Below are 25230 nucleotides of genomic sequence, written 5' to 3' on the forward strand. Positions count from 1 at the left end.
AGCTCGGCCGGGCCCGAGCTTCACCTCAGAAAAAAAACAAAACCCAGGAGGAACAAAGCCTACATCTTTTAAAACTACGTTTGGAGCCGTGGCTGCTTTTTGAGGGCCTGCTGTAGCCTCGCATCGCCTGAAATCAGGCATAAGGGGCAGTCGGTGTGTGGGTGCAGGGCTGAGGGGGTGAAGTCCCCAGAGACGGACGAGTGCCTGGGGAAGAGGTTTGGTTTTTCCCAGTTCATACTTATTTCCTGATATTCGAGGATAAAGGGGTTTCCGAGTGGATGAGCTGTGGGGAGCCAGGGCACCTTCTTCCCTCTCTCGCAGGCCAGGAGCAAGCGCAGGCTTGGCAAGGGTGAGATGGTGATGCTGAAACCTTGGAGCATACCCTGTACCAAAACACCCGGGGCAGAGTAGATAAACTCAATCTAGGGGATGTTTCCTTTGCACAGTAAATCATTTATAAGTGTGGTATGCTGTAGGAAACATGTTTTCTTATCTGACTTGCTTAAATCAGCTTTATTTAGCTAATAACCTCACGTTGGAGTAATGCCTTTGCTTTAATTGCATTCTAGTCATGTTCACAGTGCTTAGCCAATCATGAGAGAGAAAAAAACCCAACACTTTCCTAAAATATTTAACATTAAAAATTTTGCAGGTGTATATTTGTTTAAATGTACTTTTGTAGCTGTAATCTGTCCTCATTACTAAATGAAGTGCTAAATTTAGCATAAAAGCTGTCAACATGTTCCAATCAACATGTCTTAATGACTGCCAACAAATGGAAATTAGGATTTCATGGAAAAAAGCTGAAAAGGTACAAATGCAGAACAAGATTAGATCAACTGTTTTGATAAAAGTCCATTGCTCACTGCCTTAGGTCATGATTTAAATCAACCCACCGTGTTTATGCTATTATTTTATTTGTTAATAGAAATATTGACTGGCTGCGGACAAGGCAGTGCTTCTCTGGGGACCAGTTTGTGGTGTTTCCTTTCATCAGTGTCTCCCCGTTAGCAACTACATGTTGAGATTTCCCAGCGAGCCATTTTTCAAACTAGTTAACGGGCGCCTTGTTAATTCCATCTAATGGAACTTTTTAATCAAGATGCCAGACGGTGCTAAATCAAGCACCTCACTGAAGTGCGAAACATGTAATGTCCACTTACTGCCTTTATCAATTAGCTTTCCATTCTTGTAAAAAGAATATTTTCCTCTTTAATCCAGGCTTGTCTAACAGGGCCCGCTTTCATTGGAAACAATGTGGACTTCTCTCTTTTTTTTCCTTTTTTTTTTTTTTTCTTTTATTTTCCTTTCAAGGTGTCCCAGAAGAATCATTCCTTTATTCCCACCAAGATTGATGTTAGTGCGTTTCCTGCTTACCCTTGCTAAAATATTGGCTGCTATTGGCAGACTTCCAGTTCTTTCACATTCCCCCTTCACACTTTTTAATGGCTGTAGGAATTAACATTTGTGGTTTGGAATATGAGAAATGCATTTTGAAGTGGCACCAGCTGACACCAGGTACAGTTGTGGCCCTGAATTTCAAATGCTATTGATCGTTTACCAGTGAATAGGGAGTTTTCTTGCTCTGCAGGCTCTCAGACAGTGCCATGGAGTATCCTTGGTTTGCTTTGCTTTAGCTGACCTGCCTGGCAATTAGCTTTCAGACCCGAATAAGTTGAAAAATCTTGTTCTTAGTTTAAAATGAGAAATAAAAGTGACTGCGTATTTTCCAGGTGTCTCATATCTTCTGGGTTTTTTTCAGGTTTTAATTACAAGTGGAAGGCAGGTCTCTGAACTACAGGATGGCTACTCATCAGCTTTTACAGACTAAGCAAAAGAAAAAGTCCTCTACGGTAAAAACCTTGAAATGTGATGGTACTGACAATCTTAGCTCTCAGTTTTGGACCTGGCATATCTGTGCCTGGTGAGGTTGGAACACTCTCTCTTGTCTGCACTGTTCTCAGTTGGATTATTTCCAATGTAATGAGTTCAGGAAGATACAACACGAGGCTCTGACATGTATTTGACTAAATAAATGTAGGCTCATTAGGTGTGTACAGAGCTTTTTAGCACAAAGAAAAGCAGTGAACTAATAGATGAACTAAATTTAGTATACTTTCTGCTGAGATTGTTTGTGTTAAAGTCACACAGTGGTTATTATTTACATTAGCTCCAGTCATAGACATGTACTATTTACAACTCTGAGTTAAAATCACTCTAAAAACTAGGTCTGCATACAGCGTTGACAGGCTCTGTCTGCTGTCAGATCTCAAAAAAAGCTGTGACAGGCAGTGAACTTTGGTACAGCAGTGAACACCACACCAGCTCTGGCACTTGTTTGACTCCACAACTAACTCTGTAGAGCTAAGTTGGCAGAAAACTATATACTTTTCTTTTTTTAGGGGTGTTTGTCTGTTCAGTGCCAGCATTGGTGCAATAGAGGGGGTGGGAATGTTCAACCATGATAAAAGAGGAGGGAATGACAAACCAGTGCAGTCTGCATTTGAGTAAATCTTGTCAGATTTATTGATAACTATCCATAAAACATTAATCCCACTCATGTTGGACCTGAGTCTTCCCTGTGTAGTATGAAGACCACAGAAATGTTAAAATTACATTTCTAAGTTACCCCCTTTTTCCACCTGCTGAGAGTTGTTTGTAAATACAATTCCTGTGACACCAAGATGGTGCTATTTTTTGCTATGCCTTTCTTTTTCAGGAGTCAGTGTTGTTTCCCAACAAAATTGCTACTGAGCAGCAGTCTGTGGTGCTGGTGAAAAGACTTCTGGCCATCTCTGTATCCTGTATAACATACATGAGAGGGCTGTTCCCGGAAAGCTCTTACGGAACTCGCTATTTAGATGGTAACATTTCAATTTGTGCTGAATTCTTATTTCTCCTTGCTATATTTTAGCTATAATCTGTGTTACATGTTAGCTTCCAGCTGCTCGTGCACATCTGAGTTCAGTTTATTAGGAAGTTAGCTATCAGGCCTTCTCAAGTCTGGATGCAGACAGTGCTTCTGCATCAGATAGCGTAGAAGACAACCTAGAGCTGTTGACAACTCGTGGCTTTTCTGTTAGTGTTTCTTTTGGTTTATGATCATTCTTGGCATTGTGAGCCTCATGAATCAGGTCTCAGAGCCAGGAGATTGACTTATAAATCAGTAAGTTTTAAAAAATTAACTCTGATTGGTGTGTTTTATTTTCCTTTGTACTTTTGAGCCCTTCAGATTCACATTTTCAGCTTTCCTTGTGAGACTGAAAGTAGATTTGTTTGGTTTATTGTGGGTTTTTTTTTCTTAAAATCTCACATAGCTACATGTGCCTGGGCATCAGAACTTTAAGAAATAAAGGAACTTTAAGAACTAAAGTCTTGTCATAACATCACAAGGATTAGTGATACTTTGATTCATCAGTATTTTTGTGTTCATTCAGGATGTGTTGGTAAGGTGTGAAATGTCTCCATGCATTCCCATCTGTTTCCATGTTTTCACTTATGCACTTAGTTGTCCTGAAACCTGGTCACTGTACTTTGTGGACTTGGTTGAGGGCACGGGAAATCCGAAACTGGCTCTTGATCACCTAACCCTGAAAAGCCACTAGCCTTTCTGTGCAAATGTCAGGTCTTTCAAGGTGTTGTTAGGGGCTGGTGGAATATGTGGGAGTGGAGAAGAGGAGGGAGTAGAGGACAGAAGCTGTGGTGTTTCAAAATCAAGCTGTAAGTCTAGCACTTTTTCTGGGAGAGCCACGGAGCATCTTAGGAAAGTCTTGACATTTGAAAATGCAGCAATAAGCTTGTGTCAGCCCACCTGGGACTCAGTGGAAAACCAACATTTCCGCTCAGGAAGGACCTCCAGATAATGCATTTTATCCAGAAAAGGGAGGGTGGCTGGCTTAGTTCCACTGTTTGCCCAACAACTGTGATAAGGATTGTAACTACGTGCTAAATCTGGTTTTGCAGACCTCTGTCTAAAAATTCTCCGAGAAGATAAAAGCTGTCTGGGATCATTGCAGATAGTCAAGTGGTAAGTGAGTAACAGCGAAACTAAGACAAGATTGTGCTGAATAGCAAGACATCTACCCCTCGCATTCTTCTTCTTCCTGAATTTGAAAATATTGTGCCCAGTAGCACTACCAGCTGTGCCAGGGCAGCTCCCACTGCTGCAGTGTGTGTGCTTGGCCCTGTGCGTAAGCAAGACAGAATTAGCTGGCCAGGATCATGTGAGTCCAAGGTCTGTTGAAGCGTTGGCTGTAGTGAGGTCATGGTCAGGCCCCAGAGCACACAGGCAGTGTAGGTACAGAGGGTAAAGAAATAATGAGATTGATTCTGTTGTTTAGTCTTTCCTAGTTTAACTTTTATAGGGATTCTTGTTTTTTAGTATGTACAATATATTATCTCCCTGAATATTGCATGTCTTCAGTACCTTACAGCTTCCTTTAGGATGTATTTCAGAGTTGGCATGTTCCCAACAAGCAGAGTCTGGCTTTGATGTGCTAAGGAGATACCTGGCTGCACATCCTTTGACTCAGAGTAAATATCTGACCACTGAGACCTCAAATAATATTTACTACTTTGAGAAAATCTGTAGCTGTAAACTCTTCATCAGATAGCAAAAATTTACAAGACCAGACATGTCAGGCTCTGTTCAGAATGAAGTTTCAGCCAAATTCTGTACACTGCCAGTGGGAAAAGAGCCATTGGAGAGCAAGCTGGGGAGCCAAAGTAGAGCACTGAGCAGAGAGCCACTTGGAGCCAGCCTTAAGCCTCGAATCCTTGTCTTCATCTGGATTTAAGTGGTCTCCGGGCTGACAGGATATGGCCCTACAAGTATAAACAATGCACAAATGCAGAAGGGAGGACAGTGCCTTTATGATGGTTGACCTGAAAAGGACTTTACAAGCCCAAAATGTTGATAGCTGTGTTGTCTTAATTCCAGAAAAAATGCACTTTAAACTGTATCTAATGTGTGTTTACAGATAGGGAGATAAATATTGCTGGATAATATTAACATGTTTTTCCCTGGCAGGATTCAAGGTTGTTTTGATGCTTTGGAGAGGCAGTATGTGAGTTTTTTTCACATTTTTTAATGCAGTTTCCTATTTCTTCATGAAGTATGGACAAAATTGTCTTTCCATTCCTGCTTTATATTTTTGTAGTGATCTTGAATGCACACAATGCAGGTGTACAGCTGTGGGACAGGGGGAGGACACATGAGATTTGGAATTTTATTCCTTGATCCCAAATACTGACCACTGTTGCTGTCTAAGCTTACTTGTAAATGGTGTGTGAACTTAATCTGCAACCTGAAATGGATTTCCCTTAGCTCTCTGTTCTACATTTGCGTTCTCTAATGTCTGGATAGAGACACTGCCAGTCAGAACTGAGATCTTGATCTCCATGCCTGTTTTCTTGGGAGAGGTTCTTCTGTGCTGCTGCTTTTCTTCATCTCCTTTCCCCTAGTCTTTTCCTTTCTTCTCATTTTCTCTAATTCTCCTAGATTTTCCTCTTGGATTCAGGATTTTTTTTTTTTTTTTAAGTAATTAATCAAGTAACGTATATAACAGGTTCTGGTACAAAATCAGCTAGTAAGTAATCATATTCCTTACTGATTCTCACATAAAAACTGCTCTGCACAGGAAAAAGCACCAACTGTTGTCATCGCTATCAGCACTGATCATCAGACCAACTCTCATCTCGATCAGATGAAGTGGTGTTAGTTTTGGCACTGGTGATCAGATGGGCTCTTATGCATCAGTACAACTGTCAGTGTGCATAAGATAATTCAGAATGTTGTGAACTCAGTTTATTGCTTGCTGACAGTTCTAGGAGGTATTTAGTCCTCTGCTATGTGTGAGAGACATAAATTAATTCGTATTTGACAGAGATATTTAATCCATGTTCTAGGATTGTTTTCAAGAGTAGTCCCATGTACATTTTCTTGCTGTAGCATAAATAAAATACCTTTGGGGATTTTCATAGCAGAGAGCAAATACTAGTCTTCAGTCGAGATTGGTGCTCTTGTAAGAGAGTTTTAAATAGGCACAGGGTTTGGAGATCTGTTTAGAAAGAGGCCCAGGAGAGAAGTCTGCACATACAGTTGTTTTCTTGGGAAACTGCAAGTAAAGCCAAGCGAACTGGCCACTAGGTGTTGCTGATGCTGTGCTATGGAGAATCTGCATAAGGTTTTTAACTCCTGGTTTGTTGACTGTACCTATTTCTTCATTGTACGTAGGTAGTTAGATTTTGATAGGTCTGTCTTTTCCTTGCTCACTAAGGTTAGAATTTGATTTTGTGTTTTGGTTTGGTTTTTCCTCCACAGTTACACATTGCTGTCCTTGCAGTAAGTAAACAAATACAACATGGTTTTCTTCCCCCACCCTGCTTGAAAGAGATATGGAATCAAGGTTTTGTCAACCCATTTGTGCCTATTTTAAGGGGAAGTCAAAAATGTTTGTGGTTTTTAATAGAGTGGTGACCTTTCTTAAATATGGTACATACGAACTTCCGAGGCTGTGTGGGAATATTTTTCTTAGTATGTCAGACTTCTGACTGAGGCCTTACATGCATCCTTAAACTCCTAGAAGCGCTTTCATGTGCTTCATATTGTCACTTCCTTTAAACTCTTGTCTCCCCTCTTGGAAGCTGCTGTGTCTTCTCCATTTTCCCCTGCAGAAGAGCCCTCCTTATTAACCTGATCCTGAAGAAAACACACACTGGCCGTTACATAGCAAGTCTTTTGCCCTGCTCCTTTGTAGAGCACCAGGAGCTGAGCTATGCTATGCATCTATTCCGTGCATAATCTGAGTAGTTAAATCTCAGTCATCCATAGTTGCCTGTGAGGGTTGGAATGGGAATTAACCTCATTCCTCCACAGTTACACAGATGAGCATCTTCTACCTGTCTTTGAAGTGGTAAGTATTGACTGCTGATAGAGGAGGGCAGTTTCTCAGCCATTCCTTTCTCTAATCCCACGCTAAAGATAGTACAAACTCTGCTGTAAAATGAAAATATCATTGTTTAGTCACTTTTCACTGGTTCAAGCTATCCAAGGGGAGAATGCACTCACTGTGCTTTCTTATAACAGATTTACACCAATCCCAAGGAACCGGAGGTAAGAAAAAGTCTTAATTAATCTCTGAGGCAACTGAAAGCATGGGTGAGTAGATTTGTATTCAGAGTGGACTTGTAGGCTTAAATTCTACCCTCACATAGCTGCTTGGTGACCCTGTTTCTCTTCTTCTGCCTTCACTCAAGAATGACAGCTCAGTGAGCTGGATTGTGATCAAACGCTCCTACCAGGCACTAGGCTGTGGGCCCATCCAGGGCCTCAGGCAGGGATGTTAACAGGCAACTAATGGGCATGTTCACAATTTTGTTTTTCTTTCCCGAAGAGAAGAAACAGGAAGTTCAAAATAATTCTTTCATGAACCATGTTTTTAACAGCAGTGTTGAAAAGAGAGCTGTTTTTTCATGCAGAGAGGTTTAGGATAGAAGTTAAGAATCACTTCAGACCTGGGATGTACATGTTGCAGAACGCCTGTCCATATCCTTTTAGTGTTCTCTTTTGTGTTTCTGTTTTGTCTGCATCGAGCTGGGTAGTGTGACAGATAAGCAAAGTTCTGCATCCATGCTGTCTCCACAGAGCTGGGGAGAGAGCAAGAGTTTAGTCTGTACCAAGGCTGGGATTTGTGAGGAAGGCTCAGAGTTAAGGGCTCAGCTCAGCTCCTACTAATTGACCTCATTGCCTCTGGAAAAACTGAATTATAGGCATGGAATTGGACTACAATAGAGCCTTTCTCTGTGGTGAAGCAGTCCGTTCTTCCTAATTATTTTTTTCTCTAAAATTGTAGCAAATCCTTTCCTTTTAAATGGAAAATCATCTAGTTTTTTTATCTCCCGCAGAAAATTCTTGAGACTGGTGAAATTCAGCAACTTTTGCCCATGCAGCATTGTTTGTATTTCCTAGCAGGAAGAGTCTTTCAGGCCCTTGTCTCTGTACAGAACTCTGGGCCAGGCTTTCTTGTGACGTTGCATCACCCGTGAAGCCTCACATTCTTCCTTTTAGTAAGGGGGGACATACGTACATTGTGATGTAGCCCCGGTGCCTCTTTAGAGATTTAAGCCCACAGAGGAAGTGGAAGGAAGAAGCAGGAAGTTTGTCTTTTTTTGTGATTCTTTTAGTGCTAGGTAAGCTATGGTGGTTAAGAAAATTTGCCAAAGCCCGTGCAAGCAATAAGAGTTAAAGCTATCATTGTGTCATTAAATTAATGATGTGTTCTGGCATAAAGTTGTGAAAGGACACTGCTGGTTCAGTATGTGTCTTTAAACATGTTATTGAAAGAGACCCATTTCTTCTTTTCCCCTCTCTTGTTAAATCTCTAGACAGTGACTGAACTGTATCAATTCAAATTCACGTACAAAAAGGAGGTGCCCCAGATGGACATCATCAGGTAATGCTTCGGTTTTATTTCTCAGAATTACACTGAAAACTATGCTCTTGAAGCATTAAGAAGAAACTACACTTTATGATTAGAGCATGTCTGAGTTGCTAAGCAGCTGTAAATATTGTCAGAGTTGAGGATGGTCACCCTACAGGATATGAACTGCCGAGCTGATGAGCAGAAATGTTGTCACGTAGCACGGTGAGGCACTTAGAGTCCACCAGAACTGTCTTAAAGACAATTTATAGAAATGGTGCCTAATCAGGGCAGCAGTGCAGAAACCAGCACTGTTTGTTGAGCTTGCTACTGTCTCAACTAATAACGAGTGTTCTTCCACTTTCACAAGAGAGCCTTGTGCTTTCAAATGAAGATTTTTCAGGTTTGATCCCTTTCACCGTGATCCCGCACCCAGGATGTATTTTTTCCTTGGGCTTTGCATACATGTATTCTTCTTGAGCAATCTTGCGTGGGTGACCTCAGAGAACTTTCACTTATGGTGCCTGAGTTGATGCTGCAAAATGTGGGCAGGAAGCAGCAGCTTTTTGCATTTCTTTGACTCGCTCTGTCTGTTAGAAACTTTAAAGCTGTGTTTAGTAGGCCATAATCCTGAGTAGTTTAAAATAAATACTATCAAAGGCAATTGGGTATAACCAAAGCAAATAAAAATAATTACCCCAGTTCTAGTTTGCTTCTGCAGTTGCCGTTGGTGAAAGATGGATCTTTGGGCCTTGGAACCTGTCTGTAGAGCAACGGAGCTCTGCTGTCTGGGATGCTTCTCAGAAGACTCCTCTGCAAAGCTGTAGCATGTCATTTGCTGCTCTAAACACATCAAAATAATTTGTAGTATATGACAAAATGATTTTCTGTTGGGAAAATCTGAACTATGTCTGAGTCTAGAGTGTCCTGTTGACTGTACCTTCTGTTTCTGCTTTGAAGCTGCTGTCAGTTGTCCTCACTACACTGAGGGGAAGAGGAGACCTTTGGGATTTAATAGATGGCTCTTGACTGCTTTGATTTTTTTAATCAGCCGTAGTCAGATCAGTCATTAGTTCCTAGAAATAACAACAGTCCCCAGATGAAACTCAGCATCCCTTGGTGTCCATCGTGCTGGCCGAGGAGAGGCTAAGTAATCTTGCTGTTGTGTTTCTATCTGCGCCATCAAAATCTCATTACTGCTCCGAGGCTTCAAAGCCCGTGGCATCAGATTCCTGAGCTCTGCTCTGTTTCCTCAGTGACTGACACTGCTATCGCAGGATCATGCGTGTGCCTGTAGTCATTAGTGAACTGATGTTCTGGCATTGATCAAGAGTATTGTGTCATCTTTGTTATCAGCTTCTTCAGCTGATAACCCTACTTTTATACACCTGCAGTGTTTATTGTCATGTGCAAACTCTGAGTTAATCATTCCAGGAGAGATGTTTTGTGGGGCTGCATCATCCTATCTGAAGGGTAAATGGAAACTTTCTCCTAAATGATCTCTGCCTTATTTTAGATGGATTTTGGAGGAATTCCTTGCCATGGATCCCAATCCAGGTTAAGTTCCTCAGCTTCTACCTTTTGACACGTGCCTGCATCAAATCCACAGTGTTATTCCTGTATTGAACCAGTAGTCGACCTGTTAATTCCTATGGAAGTCTCATCTCTTTTTTGCTTATACTCTTTCTCCTTACCATTTCTATTCTTCTAATCCCAAGATTGTAAAGGTGATGTGTAAGAGAAGGCCTACCTTCTCTTTACTCCACCTTAGGCCTTGCCAGCGTCTGTCCTCTCACTTGATGTACGTTTCTGAACATACAGTACTTCATGTAATAGCACAGTGTTCTCAGCACAGTTTTGCTGTTGGCAGTTGGGAGCCTACCAAACCATGCCCTGCGTACCCTAGGAGGTCAGGCTGTTCCACAGCCACTCTGTTTCCATAACAAACCAAGAAGCTTCAACTGGAAGCTACACTGTACCTTCCAGTGGTCTAATCAGTCAAATTTAGCCCTGGGATCCTCTGCTCTCTTAGCTTACATACTACTTTTGAAGCAATTTGGGATGATTGTGTTAGGGACCATGCAGGCAGTGGTCTTCCAGAAATGTAATGAAGGACCTACTTTTTTTTTTTTTTATGGCCCCTTCTCATAGAAAGGTAAGGAAGTTTAGGTTCCTTAGTCACACAGTGATTCATCTAGTCCATCTTCTACTGTCTCAAGTTAGCTGGCTGATCTGAGTTGCTCACCTCATCTACTGTAGTCAAGAGGAACAAACTCCTCCAGAGGGCGATTCATCCCACTTCTGTTAGACGTTTATCTCAGTCTAGACTGCTTGCTTAGACTAGCCAGCTGACATTTGGATGGGTGAAGGAGGTGAGAGGAATGCCCCTTAGTCACTTTTGAAAAATGTGCTTCTGAGCTAGTTTTTCTTAGATGGAATTGAAGTGAGAACATGCAATTCACTTCTCTTCAAACTACAAAATGGACTTGAAAATAGCCCCTGTGATGAATCGGCTTTATATGGGATTCTCACCTCATTCCTCTCATTCCTGAAATTGCTTAGGTGAAAGGCACTTGTTTTATGGTCCTTTGATCCAATTTAATCATGTTCAAACAAGTGAGTCATGACATTTGAATAATGGGGTCCAGTGCCCCAGCTAGAGAGTCTGTTCAAATGTAAATGGCATGCCTCTTAGTTTAGAGCTGTTGTTTTGCTGATGCCACCCCATCCCTGGAGTCTGTTTCACTTCCCTGTTTATCTGGAAATTACATAAAGGCATTGTAGCTTTGTCACTGCTGGTTTCAGATGAGTCAGTGGGTGCTCTGTATTTGTAATTAGATCGTGAATATTCATGACTGAGGAAAACAAATCTGTTATTCTTCTTCCGATTGTAGCAACCAAATGAACTTTGTGAATGGGGTGTGCAGCGAGGATGTTAAACAGGCCAGCAGGCTCCTGATCCGTAAGCTGTACCTGTTAATGCAAAACCTCGAGCCACTTCCCAATGACATTACCCTGACCATGAAACTCCTCTACTACAATGATGGTAGGTGGAGAACAGTGCGTGCTGTGGGGAAAAATTCCCTTTCCATCACTTTCTATAATAATTGTGAGCCCCTGTAAAGTATATAGAGCATAGAAAGGTGAAATGTAGAAGCTGTTAGCTGATAATAGTGAGAAATGGTGTAAAACACAGTAAAGCCTTCTGACACATGGGGAAGACAGATGCTTTTTAAGAAAGGTTTCAACATCCATGTAAGAAGTACAGCCATGCAGTGTGAAAAGGAGACATCCTTCTCCTTTACTGTTGGGTTTTGGTTTTGTTTTTTTAAGGAACAGGCAATGTCAGGTTCTGCTTCAGAAAGCTGAGCACATTAATTGTATCTCAGCATCCTAGTCATTCTTTCTTTGAGCTCCCTGATAACATTTGATGAGCTCACTTTTTCCTTTGTGTTCTCTTTTCTTCCTGAAAAAAAACCCAAAATATTTTTAGTAGTTGACGTTACTCAAGGCTGCTATACACTTGTTCTTTATAAATCAGATTAAGGTGAGATGGAACTTGATTTCTCTGACATCAGTGGGTTCCTTCTCCCTGTGCAGTAACTCCCAAAGATTACCAGCCCCCTGGCTTTAAGGAAGATGGCAGCCCCGGTGACCTGTTTTTTGATGGTGATCCTGTCAACCTGAGAGTAGGGTCAGTCTCCACTGGCTTCCACCTCATGAAAGTGAGAGTGACAACTGAAAAGAAGAGAATTAAGACAGTTGAGAGCAACTTGGTCCAGAAGAATGGCCCTACTGAGATCTCCCATCAAGGGTTAGACTGTGATGAAGAGGAAGAGGAGGCGAGCACAAAGGTACAGAAATAGCTCTGTTCAGTTCTCACTGGAGAAACAGTTTATCTAGCAAAACTCTCCTTAAGAGAATAATTTTCTCTGAATCCTACTTTAATAAGGGCTTCAGGTTGTGTTGGGCAGCAGCACTACAGCGGATTGAACTCTGAGGCTGGAAGTCCATAGACATAAAATTAATTTCATTCCAGGATACCCACCAATTTTCTGAGTCTGGTGAGCTCTCCCAGAAGAGGGCAGTGACTGTACGGAGAGACCCGACACATGCATGCGTGCACACACACACATGCACTTATACACAGACGTGCACAAAATGGAGAAAACTGCAAACAATTTTGCATTTCCACTTGGCATTTCTCAGGACTAGGCCACGTTCTGCTGTGTAGTTAGGTGAGATTCCTTCCACTTACCTCTAGGCATCTAGAAGTTGTGTGTTGTGTCTAATTTCTCTAGGCCTCTTTCTGAGCTTAGTGGAGGAGGAGGCAGCAGCTTTAGCAGGTGATTCGGGTAATTTCCTTAGACACCACGGTAGTCTGGAATGAGAGGGTCCTCTGGTGGGGCCTCTCTCAGAATGGCAGAAGGGGCAGCCTGGACTGGTAGCTCAGAGTTGACAGTTTAATTTTAGGTGGTCAGTGCGAGGGAATAAACCCCAACATAATTAACTCCTGAAAACAGGAAGCCATTTAGGTCAGAATTCTCTCTTGTCTTTGAAAGTTTCTCTCTTGAAAGACCTGTGGGCTTGAGAGAAGGAAGGCCTGGACACTGAGGAGCTATGAAAATCTCATCCCTATTAGTGATGGGTTTATGGATTTACCACCTGGGCATATTTTTTAGGTTATGCTATTAAGACAAAACGTCATTTGCTTTACAGAATCACCCCCTCCCTGTCAGAGCAGATTCAAGTGAGCGTGAAGAGGGCAAAAGTGACACCCATCCAGGCTGGAAAACAGAAGCATCTTCTTTTTACCTTCAAGATACAGGTAAAGGCCTAGTTTCAAAACTGAAGGAGGTTGTGCTCATGACTGTTATCTAGCCATAATAGTTAGGTTTTCTCACTTAGTTTGAAATGGATAAACAGAGTTTGTTAGGCTGTATGAATTTTGTGTCAGATCAGACTGAGCTGTAATAAAGGGTTTGTTGTATGCTTGAATTATTAACAGAAACATTCAAATTTTTATCAATATCTTTCCACCTCTTTATCTCAGCAGCTTTTTTCAGATATGGAGGAAATGCAGTTCATCAATCCTGAGTAACATTATCTACGTTTTCACCAAAGCCCTTTTCCTTTGGCAGTTACAGTTTGATTTTGCTAATGACTTCCATATGTAAAAACATACATGAAAATAAATGCAAAAAAGCCTTTTCTCTCACTTCATCCAACCTAGCTTCTGATATACCATGCTGTATTTGACCTCTGAGGCTCTCAGCTATAGCCTGTGGAACAATACCATCTAGTGACAAAATGGTAAATAGCATTCCTGAGATCCCCAAGCAGTGGAATAAAGAAGCTTGTCTGCATATGAAGTCACCTTTCCAGGTCTTTCTCCTGCAGATTCTCCGATGACTAATAAGGGGTGAACTCATACTGTCACCTTTTCCACTCTGGGGAGATTAACTGCATCCTCCTCCTCTAACCAGTTGCCTGTTTCCATGAAACTGAGGTGCTTTGGGACCCCATCAAATTTTATTGAAACTGTCTAATAAGGTCAATCGTTATTAGTCACAGGACAGCTCCCCTCCTTCCCCGTAGGCACACACACTTGGACAGAGCATATGCGGGCATAAGCTTTGTTTTCTTAGAATCCAGGTTAAAATGGAGTTTAAGTATAATTGATAGGAGCTGCTGCAAGTTGATGTGTTGCACGTTCGGATGACACTTTATTCTGAAATCTATTTCCAGGAATAAACTGCCAGTGTTGGCAGTGCTCAAGAGCAATGGTTATGCTATTTCAGATCAGGCATGGGATTTTGCTACAGTGGTTTAGTCAGGCTTCTGGATTATTTTTTTTTTTTCAATCAAATACAGGGTTTTAACTTCGGAGCTAATTTTGATTTTGGATTGTAGGTGGAAAGAAGAAGACAGGAGTAAAGGAAATGGGCAAGATGTCTTGCTCAACAGCATCTCAACAGGTGAGGAAATTTTAGTGGCTCTAAGATACACCAGGCAAGGTGGAATTCATTACCACAGAACATTATATCATCTAGGATGGCACAAAATTCAACTAACAGTGGATTTATTGTGCAGTATCAAAATACAGAGAGGCTACAAAGTATTAGGGCATAGGGATATAAGCATGAACCGGAAGCATTTAGGAAGAAACTTTCCACAGTCATCTTATTTCATGCATCCAGTACAAGAATTTTGTACTGTTCTCTGGAGTGGGCACTTGTGAATTACACATGCAGACTAAATGTGTTGCTGTCCCAACCAGGATGGTTTACCTGTGTGTGGTTTTGGATTAAGATTTTGGATTGAAATCACCACACCGTTTTAGGTTTGAAGGGTTTGTCTGTCTGTTGCCTAACATGGTCTTCACTTCTCCTTTCTTGTTTCCAGACTATCTTTACGTGTGAGTCACAGGTACTTACTGGATCCTATCCCTTTTTGGCTACCTCTCTAGGATAGAAAGAATTATCCCCTGGAGGTGCTGGTCTCTTTTTCAGAGGTTGTTGGGGCAACCCAAAGAACTAGGGTAGACCAGACATAATTTTAGATAAGTAAAGTTATGTGAAATTAATTCCATCCTGAAGGCTGCCCAGGCCAAACCCTGAGTCAGAATCAAGAAGTCGAATTCATGGGCTTGTGCAGAGTTTTTTTTCAGTGACAGGGCAAATCTTTCAATACCACCAGACTTGCCACTTGATCCTCCTCCCATTCAAATTAGTTGAAAATCGTGTGAGCTTGAATGTTCAGAAACTGAATCTTTACAGGATAAGTTAATGAGAGTAGGAAATTGCTACTAAAATTTTCCCCGCCTCTGTTGAAAAGAATCCCGGGGTGTCTAACCCAGACAGCAACTGGAGACTACAACTTAACGTGTCATTCAAAAGGCATCTGTGAAGTATTTGCCTTGACTGTGGATCTTAGAAATGAACTTCTGTGCCTAGGCTGGTATTTTTCAAACTTTAACCACATTTTTTTTCATGTCACATCCTCCAGTTTCCTTCTGATCATTGTTTATTCTGTTGTCTGTGTGAAAACAGGAGCCTTTTTTGTTTGTAACTTATGGTTGTCCCACTGATTCATGCTCTGACATTCTTTCGGATCTGTCACGATTGTAAGCAGAGCACCAGACACCTCTCTCTTGCAGCATGTGAATTTCATTAGAATACAGTAGCAATAGTGAGAGTGTCTGAAGGTGGTGGAAACAGCATTGGTTGCTGAAAAATGGAAGAGTCACTTTATCCATTGTATGTTTCCAAAGACTTAAAAAAAAAATAAAATAAATCCCTTGCCCTCTGCCTGGTAGATTCTGCATGACAGAGGGGTTTTTTTAATGTATTCTTTGATACTGTTTTTTAAACCATCATCGCTTAGAAGTTGGCTAATATTTCAGTCAGTTTAGGGAAAAATGCAGTTAAATCACTAGTTAAAAAGTGCAGATCATCATTGTAAAGCCAGTGCTAATAAAAATTTGACACTATTTTCCATATGAGAGGGACTTTCCCTTCTTTTCTGAGGGAAGTGGTTAAAACAAGTGACCATTGTCTATTCCACTTGAATCAGGAAGCCAAACTGGTGAGTGAAGTTTGTCTTTAAAAATGAGGACAAGCTTGAGTGGATGGGAAGTTTGAATTAGGTGTTATCTAACAGGGTCAAGTACAGGTAAGGTGGGTAGAAGTAGTCCTGTTGGGGTATGAATGCAAACACCTTGTTGCTATCCAGACTACAGTGCAGTCAAGAAACAGTGTTTTCCAGCTGCCAGGTGTGTTCAGAGAAGCTCTCTGCTTTAAAGAGCTGTAAGGTGTCTTGTTTTCTCCTGGATTTCAGAATTTAATTAGCCTGGTCTGTGAGGGGCCTTGGGGAACAACATAGCCTGGTCCGTGGAGGTCTCCCTTTGTTGGGGCAGACATGAGTCCTTAGACTTGCTGTGCTAGCATGCGACTTTGAGTGTTAGTTTTTTACCGGAAGATCCCTTTGAACTTGCTGAGGGAGTGATGGCTGATGTACCAGCACTGCTGTAAGGGAGCGAGCAAGTCTGGGTGGCGAGGAGCGGGCAGAGAGGGGCTGGGAGGGAGACCTGCCCTTCTGATGGCAATGCAGTGTTAGCTGTTCAGCTGTCCATGGGGCAGCACCTCAGGGGCTTGGGTTTAAAGGTGCTCTCTGTACAGTTAAACGTTCATACTGAGATTTTCAGAACTAACTAAAACAATTTGGAGTGTCCCAGAGTTTGATATCAGCACAAGGACTTGATATTGAAGAAGTGCTGAGTTCAGAAATGGTACTCACAGTCACAAGCTGCTTTTGGAAATGTGAACAAGCCCATTCCTGCTCTTCATCTGAACTGCTTTATTCCTTCTGATTCTTTGGTTATCAAAAATAAAAACTGTGCTGTTGGAATTGCGTTTATTGGTCATTATCTTCGTGACCTATAGCTCTTCAGGAAAACCAGGAATGAAAGTATTAAAGGGTTATTTTTATCTAATCGACATGGGAGAGTCAAAGGATGCGGATCTGCCAAAAGAGAAGCAGCTATTCCTGTCCAGTTAGAACGGTAACTGGCCTTCAGCGATGGCCATGCAGAGTCTCTGACAGAGGGCTTTTCAGATGGGAGAAAAATTTGCATGTACTCAACTGGCTTGTTATCTGCAATCTCATGATTGATGATACTTAGGATCAAATGAGAGATTGCCCTTTCCCAGCAAAGCATCTCTGTACTTAATCATCCGGAGTTAGACACCAGCATGTAAATTAGCCTACCTCTGCTGACTTTGGGAGAGTTTCTTCTGATTGCATCAGCTAAGGATTTGGCTCGGTGTGCTATCTTTATGCATTTGCTACTTTCCACTGGCATTCTAGGAGTTGTGAAGTGTTGGGTGTAATAGGGAATTGCTGCACATTGGTATAACTTACAGAAATCTGCTGATGAGAATGGGGTCCTGCACTGAACTTAAGATAGTTTTTTGAATTCTTCAGCATACTCCTTTATCCTCTTATGAATCCCTTAATGTTTTTGGTCTGCAAATTGATTTTGGTCAGCTTTGTCTTCATGCAAGCAAACATGTTGCAGTGGAATGAGATTGGAATGAAACAGAACTAGAAGATGAGTAAAATCTGACCATGTGGACGCCTCTGCAGGGTTTTATCTCCCATCAGGAAGCTGTGGGCTGAAGTTCTGGGGTGGTCCTTAGAGCACAGAGTCTCAGTGCACAGTGACGCAGCCGTGCAGAGAGCCCTGAATCGCCCCTGACCAAGCCTGCGCCAAAGCTGGAAATGGTGTGGCCGTATCAGCACAACACAAGTCAGCTCTGCCTCCCAAGTTTCTGGCTTCATTAGCTAAGCGCCAGACACTGCTTATGCTACTAGATTGCTGTGGGACGTGAGGAAGTGTTGACACTTGGCGTTGTGTGGACATACCAGTTTGGATCAGTGATAGCTCAGGGATCTCTGCACTGCGATTCACTGCCTGCTGTAGGCATACTCCTGCCATGCGGATTAGCTCTCTTAACTGGAACTGTCTGAAAGTTAGATGTCTAGGGAGAGACTCATACCTAAATGTTGTAAATCAGTGCTGTTTTAGACCTCAGAGGACAGCCTGTCTGGCCTCCAGCTGCTGCTCCTCACACAGAAGACTTGGCTACCTGGCCATGTCCTCTTCCTCCGAGGGACTGTGGCAGTGATGGAAGCCGGTCTGAACACAGTCATTCATGGATGGCAAATTGTGAGTAATATCTGTTGTGTTTGCCAGACATCAGTGTCCTCTTGGTGCCCAGGACCACAGGTACCCTGATGGACGTTCTTGTGCCTTTGCTGAGTTTCCATGTTGTACACAGCTTCTGTCTGAAAGTGAAGGTCAGCACAAGTGGATTCAATTGCAGAATAACAGCTTGGAGATCAAGACCTTTGTTGTCTGATTTTTCCCAGGCAAACCACTTTTAAAATTGCCATGACAGAAAGCAGTTGAAGGGTGAAGCCTGCCATTTGCAGAGCAATAGAAAAGCATTTTTCTGTGGCAATGTCATTATCTTGAACTTTTGCAGAAAACAAAAAAAAAAAGAAAGGTTTATCTCTAACTGTCTATCAAGAGAGCTGTATCTGATGAGAAGTTCCCAGAACATTTTCTCCTACAAACCAGTTGAGGCTACACAGACCCAAACAATGAGGAGAAAGATTCAGAGATGAGCTTGCCTCTCTCCTTCCTGTGAGCTCAGGCCATTCTGGGAGGAGTGAGACAGGGAGGTCAGGAAATTCCTGGCTTCTCAATTCACGTCAGATCCTTAGCTGTATCTTGGGGCCATTCATCCCTTGCATGAGTTATCCCAGTCTAGTGTGCAGGAAACAAGTTTCCTAGTGATCATTCAGAGGTGAGGCCCATCACCCTGTGGATCCGGGGAGATTTAACCGTTGAGCCCTCAGATTCCCTGACAGCTACCCCAGAGACATCTACAGGAAGATGTGGAGCTTCCGCACTGACTGCCTTTGCGTACGTTCATAATGTACATGCTAGCAACTCAACCAGACCCTCTAAAGAAATCTGCATAAATTAAGTTTGGACAGGTCTAGGATCCCGTGAGGGCCTAAGCTGGGTAGCAGCCTAGTAGGCAGAAGGAGTGTCTGTTGCTTTCTGCCTCATTGGTTACAATGCTGTAATCTTATAGGGAAAGCTTCTGGTTTTGGGAGCATACTGGACTGTGATCCAGCAGTCAGAATGGCTGGCATGACAGCGTACAGTGTGATTGAGGGCCCTGGAAGAGATTACAAGGAGAGAGATTGATAAATATTTTTTCAACAGATATTTTTGAAGAATTTTTTTACACTCTGGAAAAATATGTTCCTAAGTCCTTTAAATGCTGCAAGATACATGAGGTACAGAGTAGGCCTGTGAAACTTCCAGTTCATGAAAAAGAAATTACATTGAATGTCAAAGATTTTAACAGTGAGCTATGGAAAAGGAAGAGGACCAGTGCTAGTCAGTGATGCGTTGGCATGGCTTCCTGGGGACAAAATGTGGCAAGTTTCCACAGAAGCACCACAGTGAATGTCTTTCATTCTTCCACCTGCGTAAATTGGCTTTCATGCTAACCAGCATGATTGTCCTCTGCTTGTACAGATGAAAATCAGGATTAATTTTACTGATGTCAGTGCAGTAGCTTTACTGGAAACTGATATGAGACCAGTGGTGAGCCCCGCCTTGGGCGTTTAACCCCTGTGCCACCTTTGCAGAATCACTGAGATCAAAAGGGACAATTGGAGATCGTCATGTCCACCTACCTGCTCAAAGCAGAGGGAAGTTTCTCAGGACCTTGTATAGACACGCGTTGAATTTCTCCAGGGATGGAGACTCCACAACTTCCCTGGACAACTTTTGCCAGTATTTGATTGCCCTCACAGTAAAAAAAATTGAAATGTTTGTACGTTTAAATGGAATTTCCTGCCTTTTGGTTTGTGTCCGTTTCCTCTTGTCCTTTCACTGGGCACCGTGATGTACCTTGTGAACCTGGATTTCTGCTGTCCTTGGAGAGCATGGGCAGCCAGCTGTCAGTGAGTAGATGGGAATTACTGCCTTCAACCAGAGAGAAGTGGCTGTTCACAGGGATGCCTCAGGTCTCAGGGGATCGATTTAGTCACTAGCTTGATTTTTGAAAGTGGCAAGCATTTGCCATGCTATCGAGTCAATGTTAGCTGCAGCTGAAATCACAGGATACATCAGGCACTGGCTCTCTCAGATTAAAGTTTCCTGATGAGGATAGACATCCCCTGCAGATACTGTTTATTGTCCTGACACCTGAGGATCCTTTTGCCTTATTTCAGCAGTGAAGTCTCAGTCCTTATTCTTCTAGCTCACTTGATGGAACTGGGCTTCTTTTGACATTAATGCACTTCTGAATTTGTCAGGATAGTTACAAGGTACCAAAGTAAACACTCTGTGTCCCTGACAAAGGGAGCTCTTCTGAGGGCATAAAATTTGCCAAGTACCAAACCTCAGCATGGGGCAGGCCAGGGACAAAGAGGGACACAGCTGAATGCTCTTGTGCAATTTTCTACATAGGATGCCTTGGGAAGAAAAACACATGTCAGAAGAGCTGTAAATTTGCTTCAATTTATGCTGGAAATTTTGGCTGGAATATGTGGGGACACTGGGGATTGAAAATTGCAGAGCACAAAACTAGGTCCTGATTTTGTCTATCTAAGAATAGCAGTGTAGCTGTGGTCTGCTCATTCTGTTTCATCCACCAGTCTGCCTTGGGAAGGCTTTAATCTAAGTCTAATCTATTTTTAGCCTGATATCTTCTCCAGACAACGTGCAGCTGTCCTGTTAGTTTTATGCCAGAAATTAGTAACACTTGTATGATTCACAAGTTAGCTGTATTTTTACAGAAAAATGCTGTGGCAACATACTACTTTTTTACACGTAGTTCAGTACTGTAAAACAGGAGATTCAAATTCACTCTGTGTTCGTGGTATGACCTAGACCCAGAACTGTGCCTCGGACTCATAGTCAGGAGGTCACGGATCTGTTCCTGTCTTTGCTACTTGATCTGGACTTGTCCCACTTGTCCCGTTGTCGGCGTGTTCCCTTTGCAGGGTAAGCGTGCGAGGGCCTGCGCCGGGTCCTGGGTGCTTTTATAGCACCTGGCTCATCAGCGGAGCTGAGGGCTCGTAGTGGTTGTGTAAGACAAAAACCCAACATTCATAGAGCGCAAGCTCTCCCATCAGTTATTCTAAGTCAAGCATCCCAGTACATGAGAAAAATCAGAATTAATCAACTCCTGGAATCTTTGATTGTATGTTTAATCAATGGGAGGGATTTCCTGCTTTTCACCACACCGTTTAAGAGGTTTACTTTCTGGTTAAAGTCAAATAAACATACATAGCATCTGACTTAATCCCATTTAGAGCAACATTTCTGTGGAAGAAGCTTGAGTGTTTGGTTAAGGATGGGACCTGGAAGATGGACTTGGGGTCTGTTCCTGGTGCTGAGTTCCTACGTGAACTTGTAGCTGGGCAGGGGCAGGACAAGACATGCTGGCTTTGGTGAAATACCTCACACAGTTGACGTCTTATTCATTCAACAGATGAATAGTGCTTGTCTAGAGCACTTGATGGCTTGCATAGATGTTTTTACTCTTCTCAGGTTCCTGTTAGGTGGTCATGCTGCCTGTGGTAAAGGGGAGGAAGGTGGTCAGAGCGTTGAAGTGGACTCTGCATGAGCAGCTGCTCCTTGTGGCTGTTTCTTCCTCCTCTAAAGTATCCTGTCCATGCAAAAAATTTAGGAGGAATAGCAAAGGGGTAAAAACTTTACTGAGTAGTTGTCTGTGCTGCAGAAGATTCATTCCTCAATAGAGGAAATAAACACACCAACTCTCGCTGATGCTTTTTTTATGTGGTTTAGGCTAAAATAGAAGGAGAGCTGCCTTATTAAGGTGACTGGGGGCCGGGAGACTGGGGATCATTGCTTTGCTTTATTGTGTGGCCAGCAGGACAGGGTACAAACCCTGCAGCTGTGTTAGCACTGGAGAGTTTTTGGATGCAGTGTTTCCCCCTCTGGGCCCTTTACTTCAAAAAAGGAAGCAGACAGGTTAAAACGATGCCAGGGAGAGGAAAGTAAATAACTGCCTAAAATGCCAGTTTGAGCAGCTGGATATCAGGTCGGGAGCTGTAACACAGAGATCTACTCATCACTCTTTCCTCAAGCAAATACGCCTTGGGCAGTGTTGGAAGTTTTGTCAGCCTGAGTGTGCAGGATGAGGGAGAACCTGCCTGTCCCACTGCAGCAGATTCTTGTTTTCTCTGTTTTTATGGAAAGGAAATTGTACTTTCTGCATTAAGCAATATTGTCTTGCTCATAACGAAGAGGAGGGAAGAAGGGAGGAAAAACAATTTGAAACATGACAGAGAGGCAAAGTGATGTTGTTTCAAACTATGTTGCTGTTAATCCACAATCAGAGTTATTTCACACATTGGAAAGACCATTGCTATGTAGAGATTACTGAAGCCTCATACCAAGGTCACATAGAAAGAAAGCCTTGATGACGTGAGTGGGGAATTCTGTAATGACCACATCTTGTAATCTAGAGACCTTGTGCTTGTCTCCAGGATGCATTCTGGAATAGCTCTTTATTAACCCCTTGTGTTTATCCTGCTTCAGTTACAGGATTCCTCATGCTTTATGGTGAAACTGGAGTTAGAGCAGGAAATTGGTTAGCACTCTTCTCCCTCTTCATTTGCCTTGTTTTCATCCAAATGAACTTTCTCTTGGAGGCAAAGTTGAAGCAGTGTGCTGTGGTGTGTCCCTTGAGCTCAGTTCCAGTGAGAGCAAGAGAGGTTACATTGCCAGACTGTGTGCTTTGTGCCTTCTGGGTGGGCAACAACACATGCTACTCTTTGCAGCTCCACATTATTATTGTAAAAATGCAAATATGTTATGTGATAACGAGGATAAGTGAGTTTGTCATTTGGCACAACCAACACTTTGACTGTTGTTCTGGCTGTCCGTCTCTCTGTGGTCTGTCTGAATTGCCTGTACCATTGATCCATTTATACTCTAACATGTATTTATCCGTGGGGTTTAACACTTTGGTTTGTAGGCCCCTCAATGGTTTTGAGGGAGGTTTGTGTCCTTCTAGAGGGAAGTTAAGCCTCTTGGAAAAAAGCTTGCTTTGCTTAGTTATTTTTTTGCAGACTCACAGGTAGTCGTTGAAGTCTGGGATTGACCAACTCATGCTGAAATTCCCTGATGTACAAAGAGAGGTGCTGCATGTCTCCTCATGAAGGTTGTTTCCAGTGACCGCAAATCTGACATAAGTGCCCCCCTTCTTTTATGTACTTTTATGATTATCTGAGGCTGGTGAAACAGGCTATGCCCTGTAAGCTATTATATTTCTCAAAGGTCTTCTTGCTTCTGGTATTTTCTGTCGGTGGTGGGGAGACGGGTACTGTTCCTTTTGCCACCAAAAACATTCTCTGTCCCTGCAGCTGAACCTGTTGCCTTCACAAATCTTACAGTCCCAATCCTATCCAGTATTCCGGTTTTGATTCCTTGCCCAATTGCTTTTCTGGAGAACAGGATCACACTGAGCAAACCTAAGAGGATCCAGGAAAACACATTGTAGTTTTGGAAGTTGTATTTTTGACACATCTAACAGGAACCTGTACCATGAGAATGATCACTGTTTCTGGTGGTTCTTACAGATAAGCTGCCTGACCCTTGCGTTTAGCCAGGAAGAGGTGATAGGACCCAAGAAGAAAAGGAAGGTCAGTGAACCAGAGAAGCTGCTTCTCGAAGACAGGAAATTATGTTCATTCTGACACACAATACATTTTGGAAGGTGTGAGTTGCATTGTCATCTGACTAGTAAAGACCTTTACTGTCATCCAGTATTTAACTCTTCCACGTACCACGTGTATTTCTGCATGTTTATTTGTCTAATGAAAAGTTTGGATTGTGAAGAGACACCAAGCACCATAATTGTCATGACAATGTCAACCAACAGCACTTGTTTGATGTTCTAAAGTTGAGGATTTATGATTCCATGTGAACGTTGTCTGTGTGCTTCTTTTTCGCTGTCTCTCTCCCTCACATCCCTCCCCTCCCATGGGCTAAGCGTCCTCCTCTGTGGCTGGACTGTCCTTTGCCAATATGTCATCAATATTTAATGACACTCTTTCAAGATGAACTCTGAGGTATCAATGCCAGCAAGCAACAAGTCTCATGATTCACTAGATTGTTTACCTTCATCCTATCTACTGTTTCCGGAGCATAGATTTTTTTTTTTTTTTCAAAGCAGGGTTTTTATCTATATTGAATACAGAGATAAAGTAATCTATACACATTTTCTGCTGGTGCTGAATTTTTTTTTTTCTGACTCTGCAAGTGGTGTTGCTATGACTGTATTATCAGCTTATTTCTAAACCAGCAACCTACCATGTACCAAGGGGCATAGGCAGTTGTGTGATATAAATAGTGTTGCAATACACCACATTTAAAACCTAACTTTAATGAAGGTATCGTACCTTGTGATTGCAAGTACAGGTAAGGAGAGCAACAGCAACAAAAGAAAAAAATTCTGTACCCCTTGGAGCAGAAGTGCTGTGCTTTGTGTCATGTAGATTGCCTGGCAGGCACTCTGTCCAGACCTAATGGCTATTACTGGAGAGAGAGGAGTAAAACGGTCTTAATTGGTCTTAAACATTTTATAAAATATGTTCAGGGAATAGCCTTTGTGTTATTTTAGACACATCACAAAAGAGATACTGAAATTTGAAACAGTGAAGAAGGGAATGTAGAGCACCCTCTTCTCAATGTAATGTTGATTGCCTGAAGTGTTCAAATCTTATGGTGACAGGGGAATAAAAGCACTAGAGCACAACAGAGTAACGCACCCAGTAGCGTAGCAGCATCCCTGACATTTCAGATACACAGCAAAGGCATTTCAAGACAGGACTGGAAGAGCAGCAGTGGTTTGGGATGTCAAGTGTTTCTTTCGTGGTGTATGTCAGACAGCTCTGTAGGAAGCAGTGAGGATCCCTTGACAAGTATCTGCCCCACAGTGTCTAGAGCATCTGATTGAAGGGCCTCGCCACCAGTGCCATCGGGTTCCCTGTCACCATTAGCAGGGTGATGGCTTCTGCATGGCAGTGCTTAAGGTTGGCTCCAGACATCAGGGATCTTCCTCACTGCTGACACAACGATCTTTCCTTGACTAGATAAAAGCTACCAGGAGGTAGGGATTAATGCATCTCTCTTCTGCTTTTACTTTGGCCAGAATGAGTTGAAAGCCCGACTGGAACTGCTTGACTG

At 42.4% G+C, this 25230-nt stretch overlaps 1 protein-coding gene across 1 annotated transcript; it reads left to right on the forward strand.

Moving 5' to 3' along the window:
* The first annotated feature begins 166 nt into the window (after positions 1-166).
* Positions 167-23889, forward strand: HORMAD2 (HORMA domain containing 2). Its single transcript, XM_074921326.1, has 13 exons — positions 167-215; positions 1763-1853; positions 2720-2864; positions 3964-4027; positions 5030-5066; positions 6323-6343; positions 7088-7114; positions 8386-8453; positions 11315-11466; positions 12021-12274; positions 13140-13248; positions 14334-14398; positions 23622-23889. The coding sequence occupies exons 2-13, from the start codon at positions 1803-1805 to the stop codon at positions 23736-23738; spliced, it is 1110 nt and encodes a 369-aa protein (XP_074777427.1). The 5' UTR covers positions 167-215; positions 1763-1802; the 3' UTR covers positions 23739-23889.
* Positions 23890-25230: the final 1341 nt, after the last annotated feature.

The sequence above is a fragment of the Athene noctua genome, chromosome 17 (assembly GCF_965140245.1).
Source record: "Athene noctua chromosome 17, bAthNoc1.hap1.1, whole genome shotgun sequence".
NCBI lineage: Eukaryota > Metazoa > Chordata > Aves > Strigiformes > Strigidae > Athene > Athene noctua.

Coding starts and splice junctions, on each gene's coding strand:
- HORMAD2 (XM_074921326.1), top strand. CDS start 1,803: ATGGCTACTCATCAGCTTTTACAGACTAAGCAAAAGAAAAAGTCCTCT. Junction 5,067..6,322: donor ATGCTTTGGAGAGGCAGTAT/GTGAGTTTTTTT, acceptor TTTCCTCCACAG/TTACACATTGCTGTCCTTGC. Junction 14,399..23,621: donor GCTCAACAGCATCTCAACAG/GTGAGGAAATTT, acceptor TGGTTCTTACAG/ATAAGCTGCCTGACCCTTGC.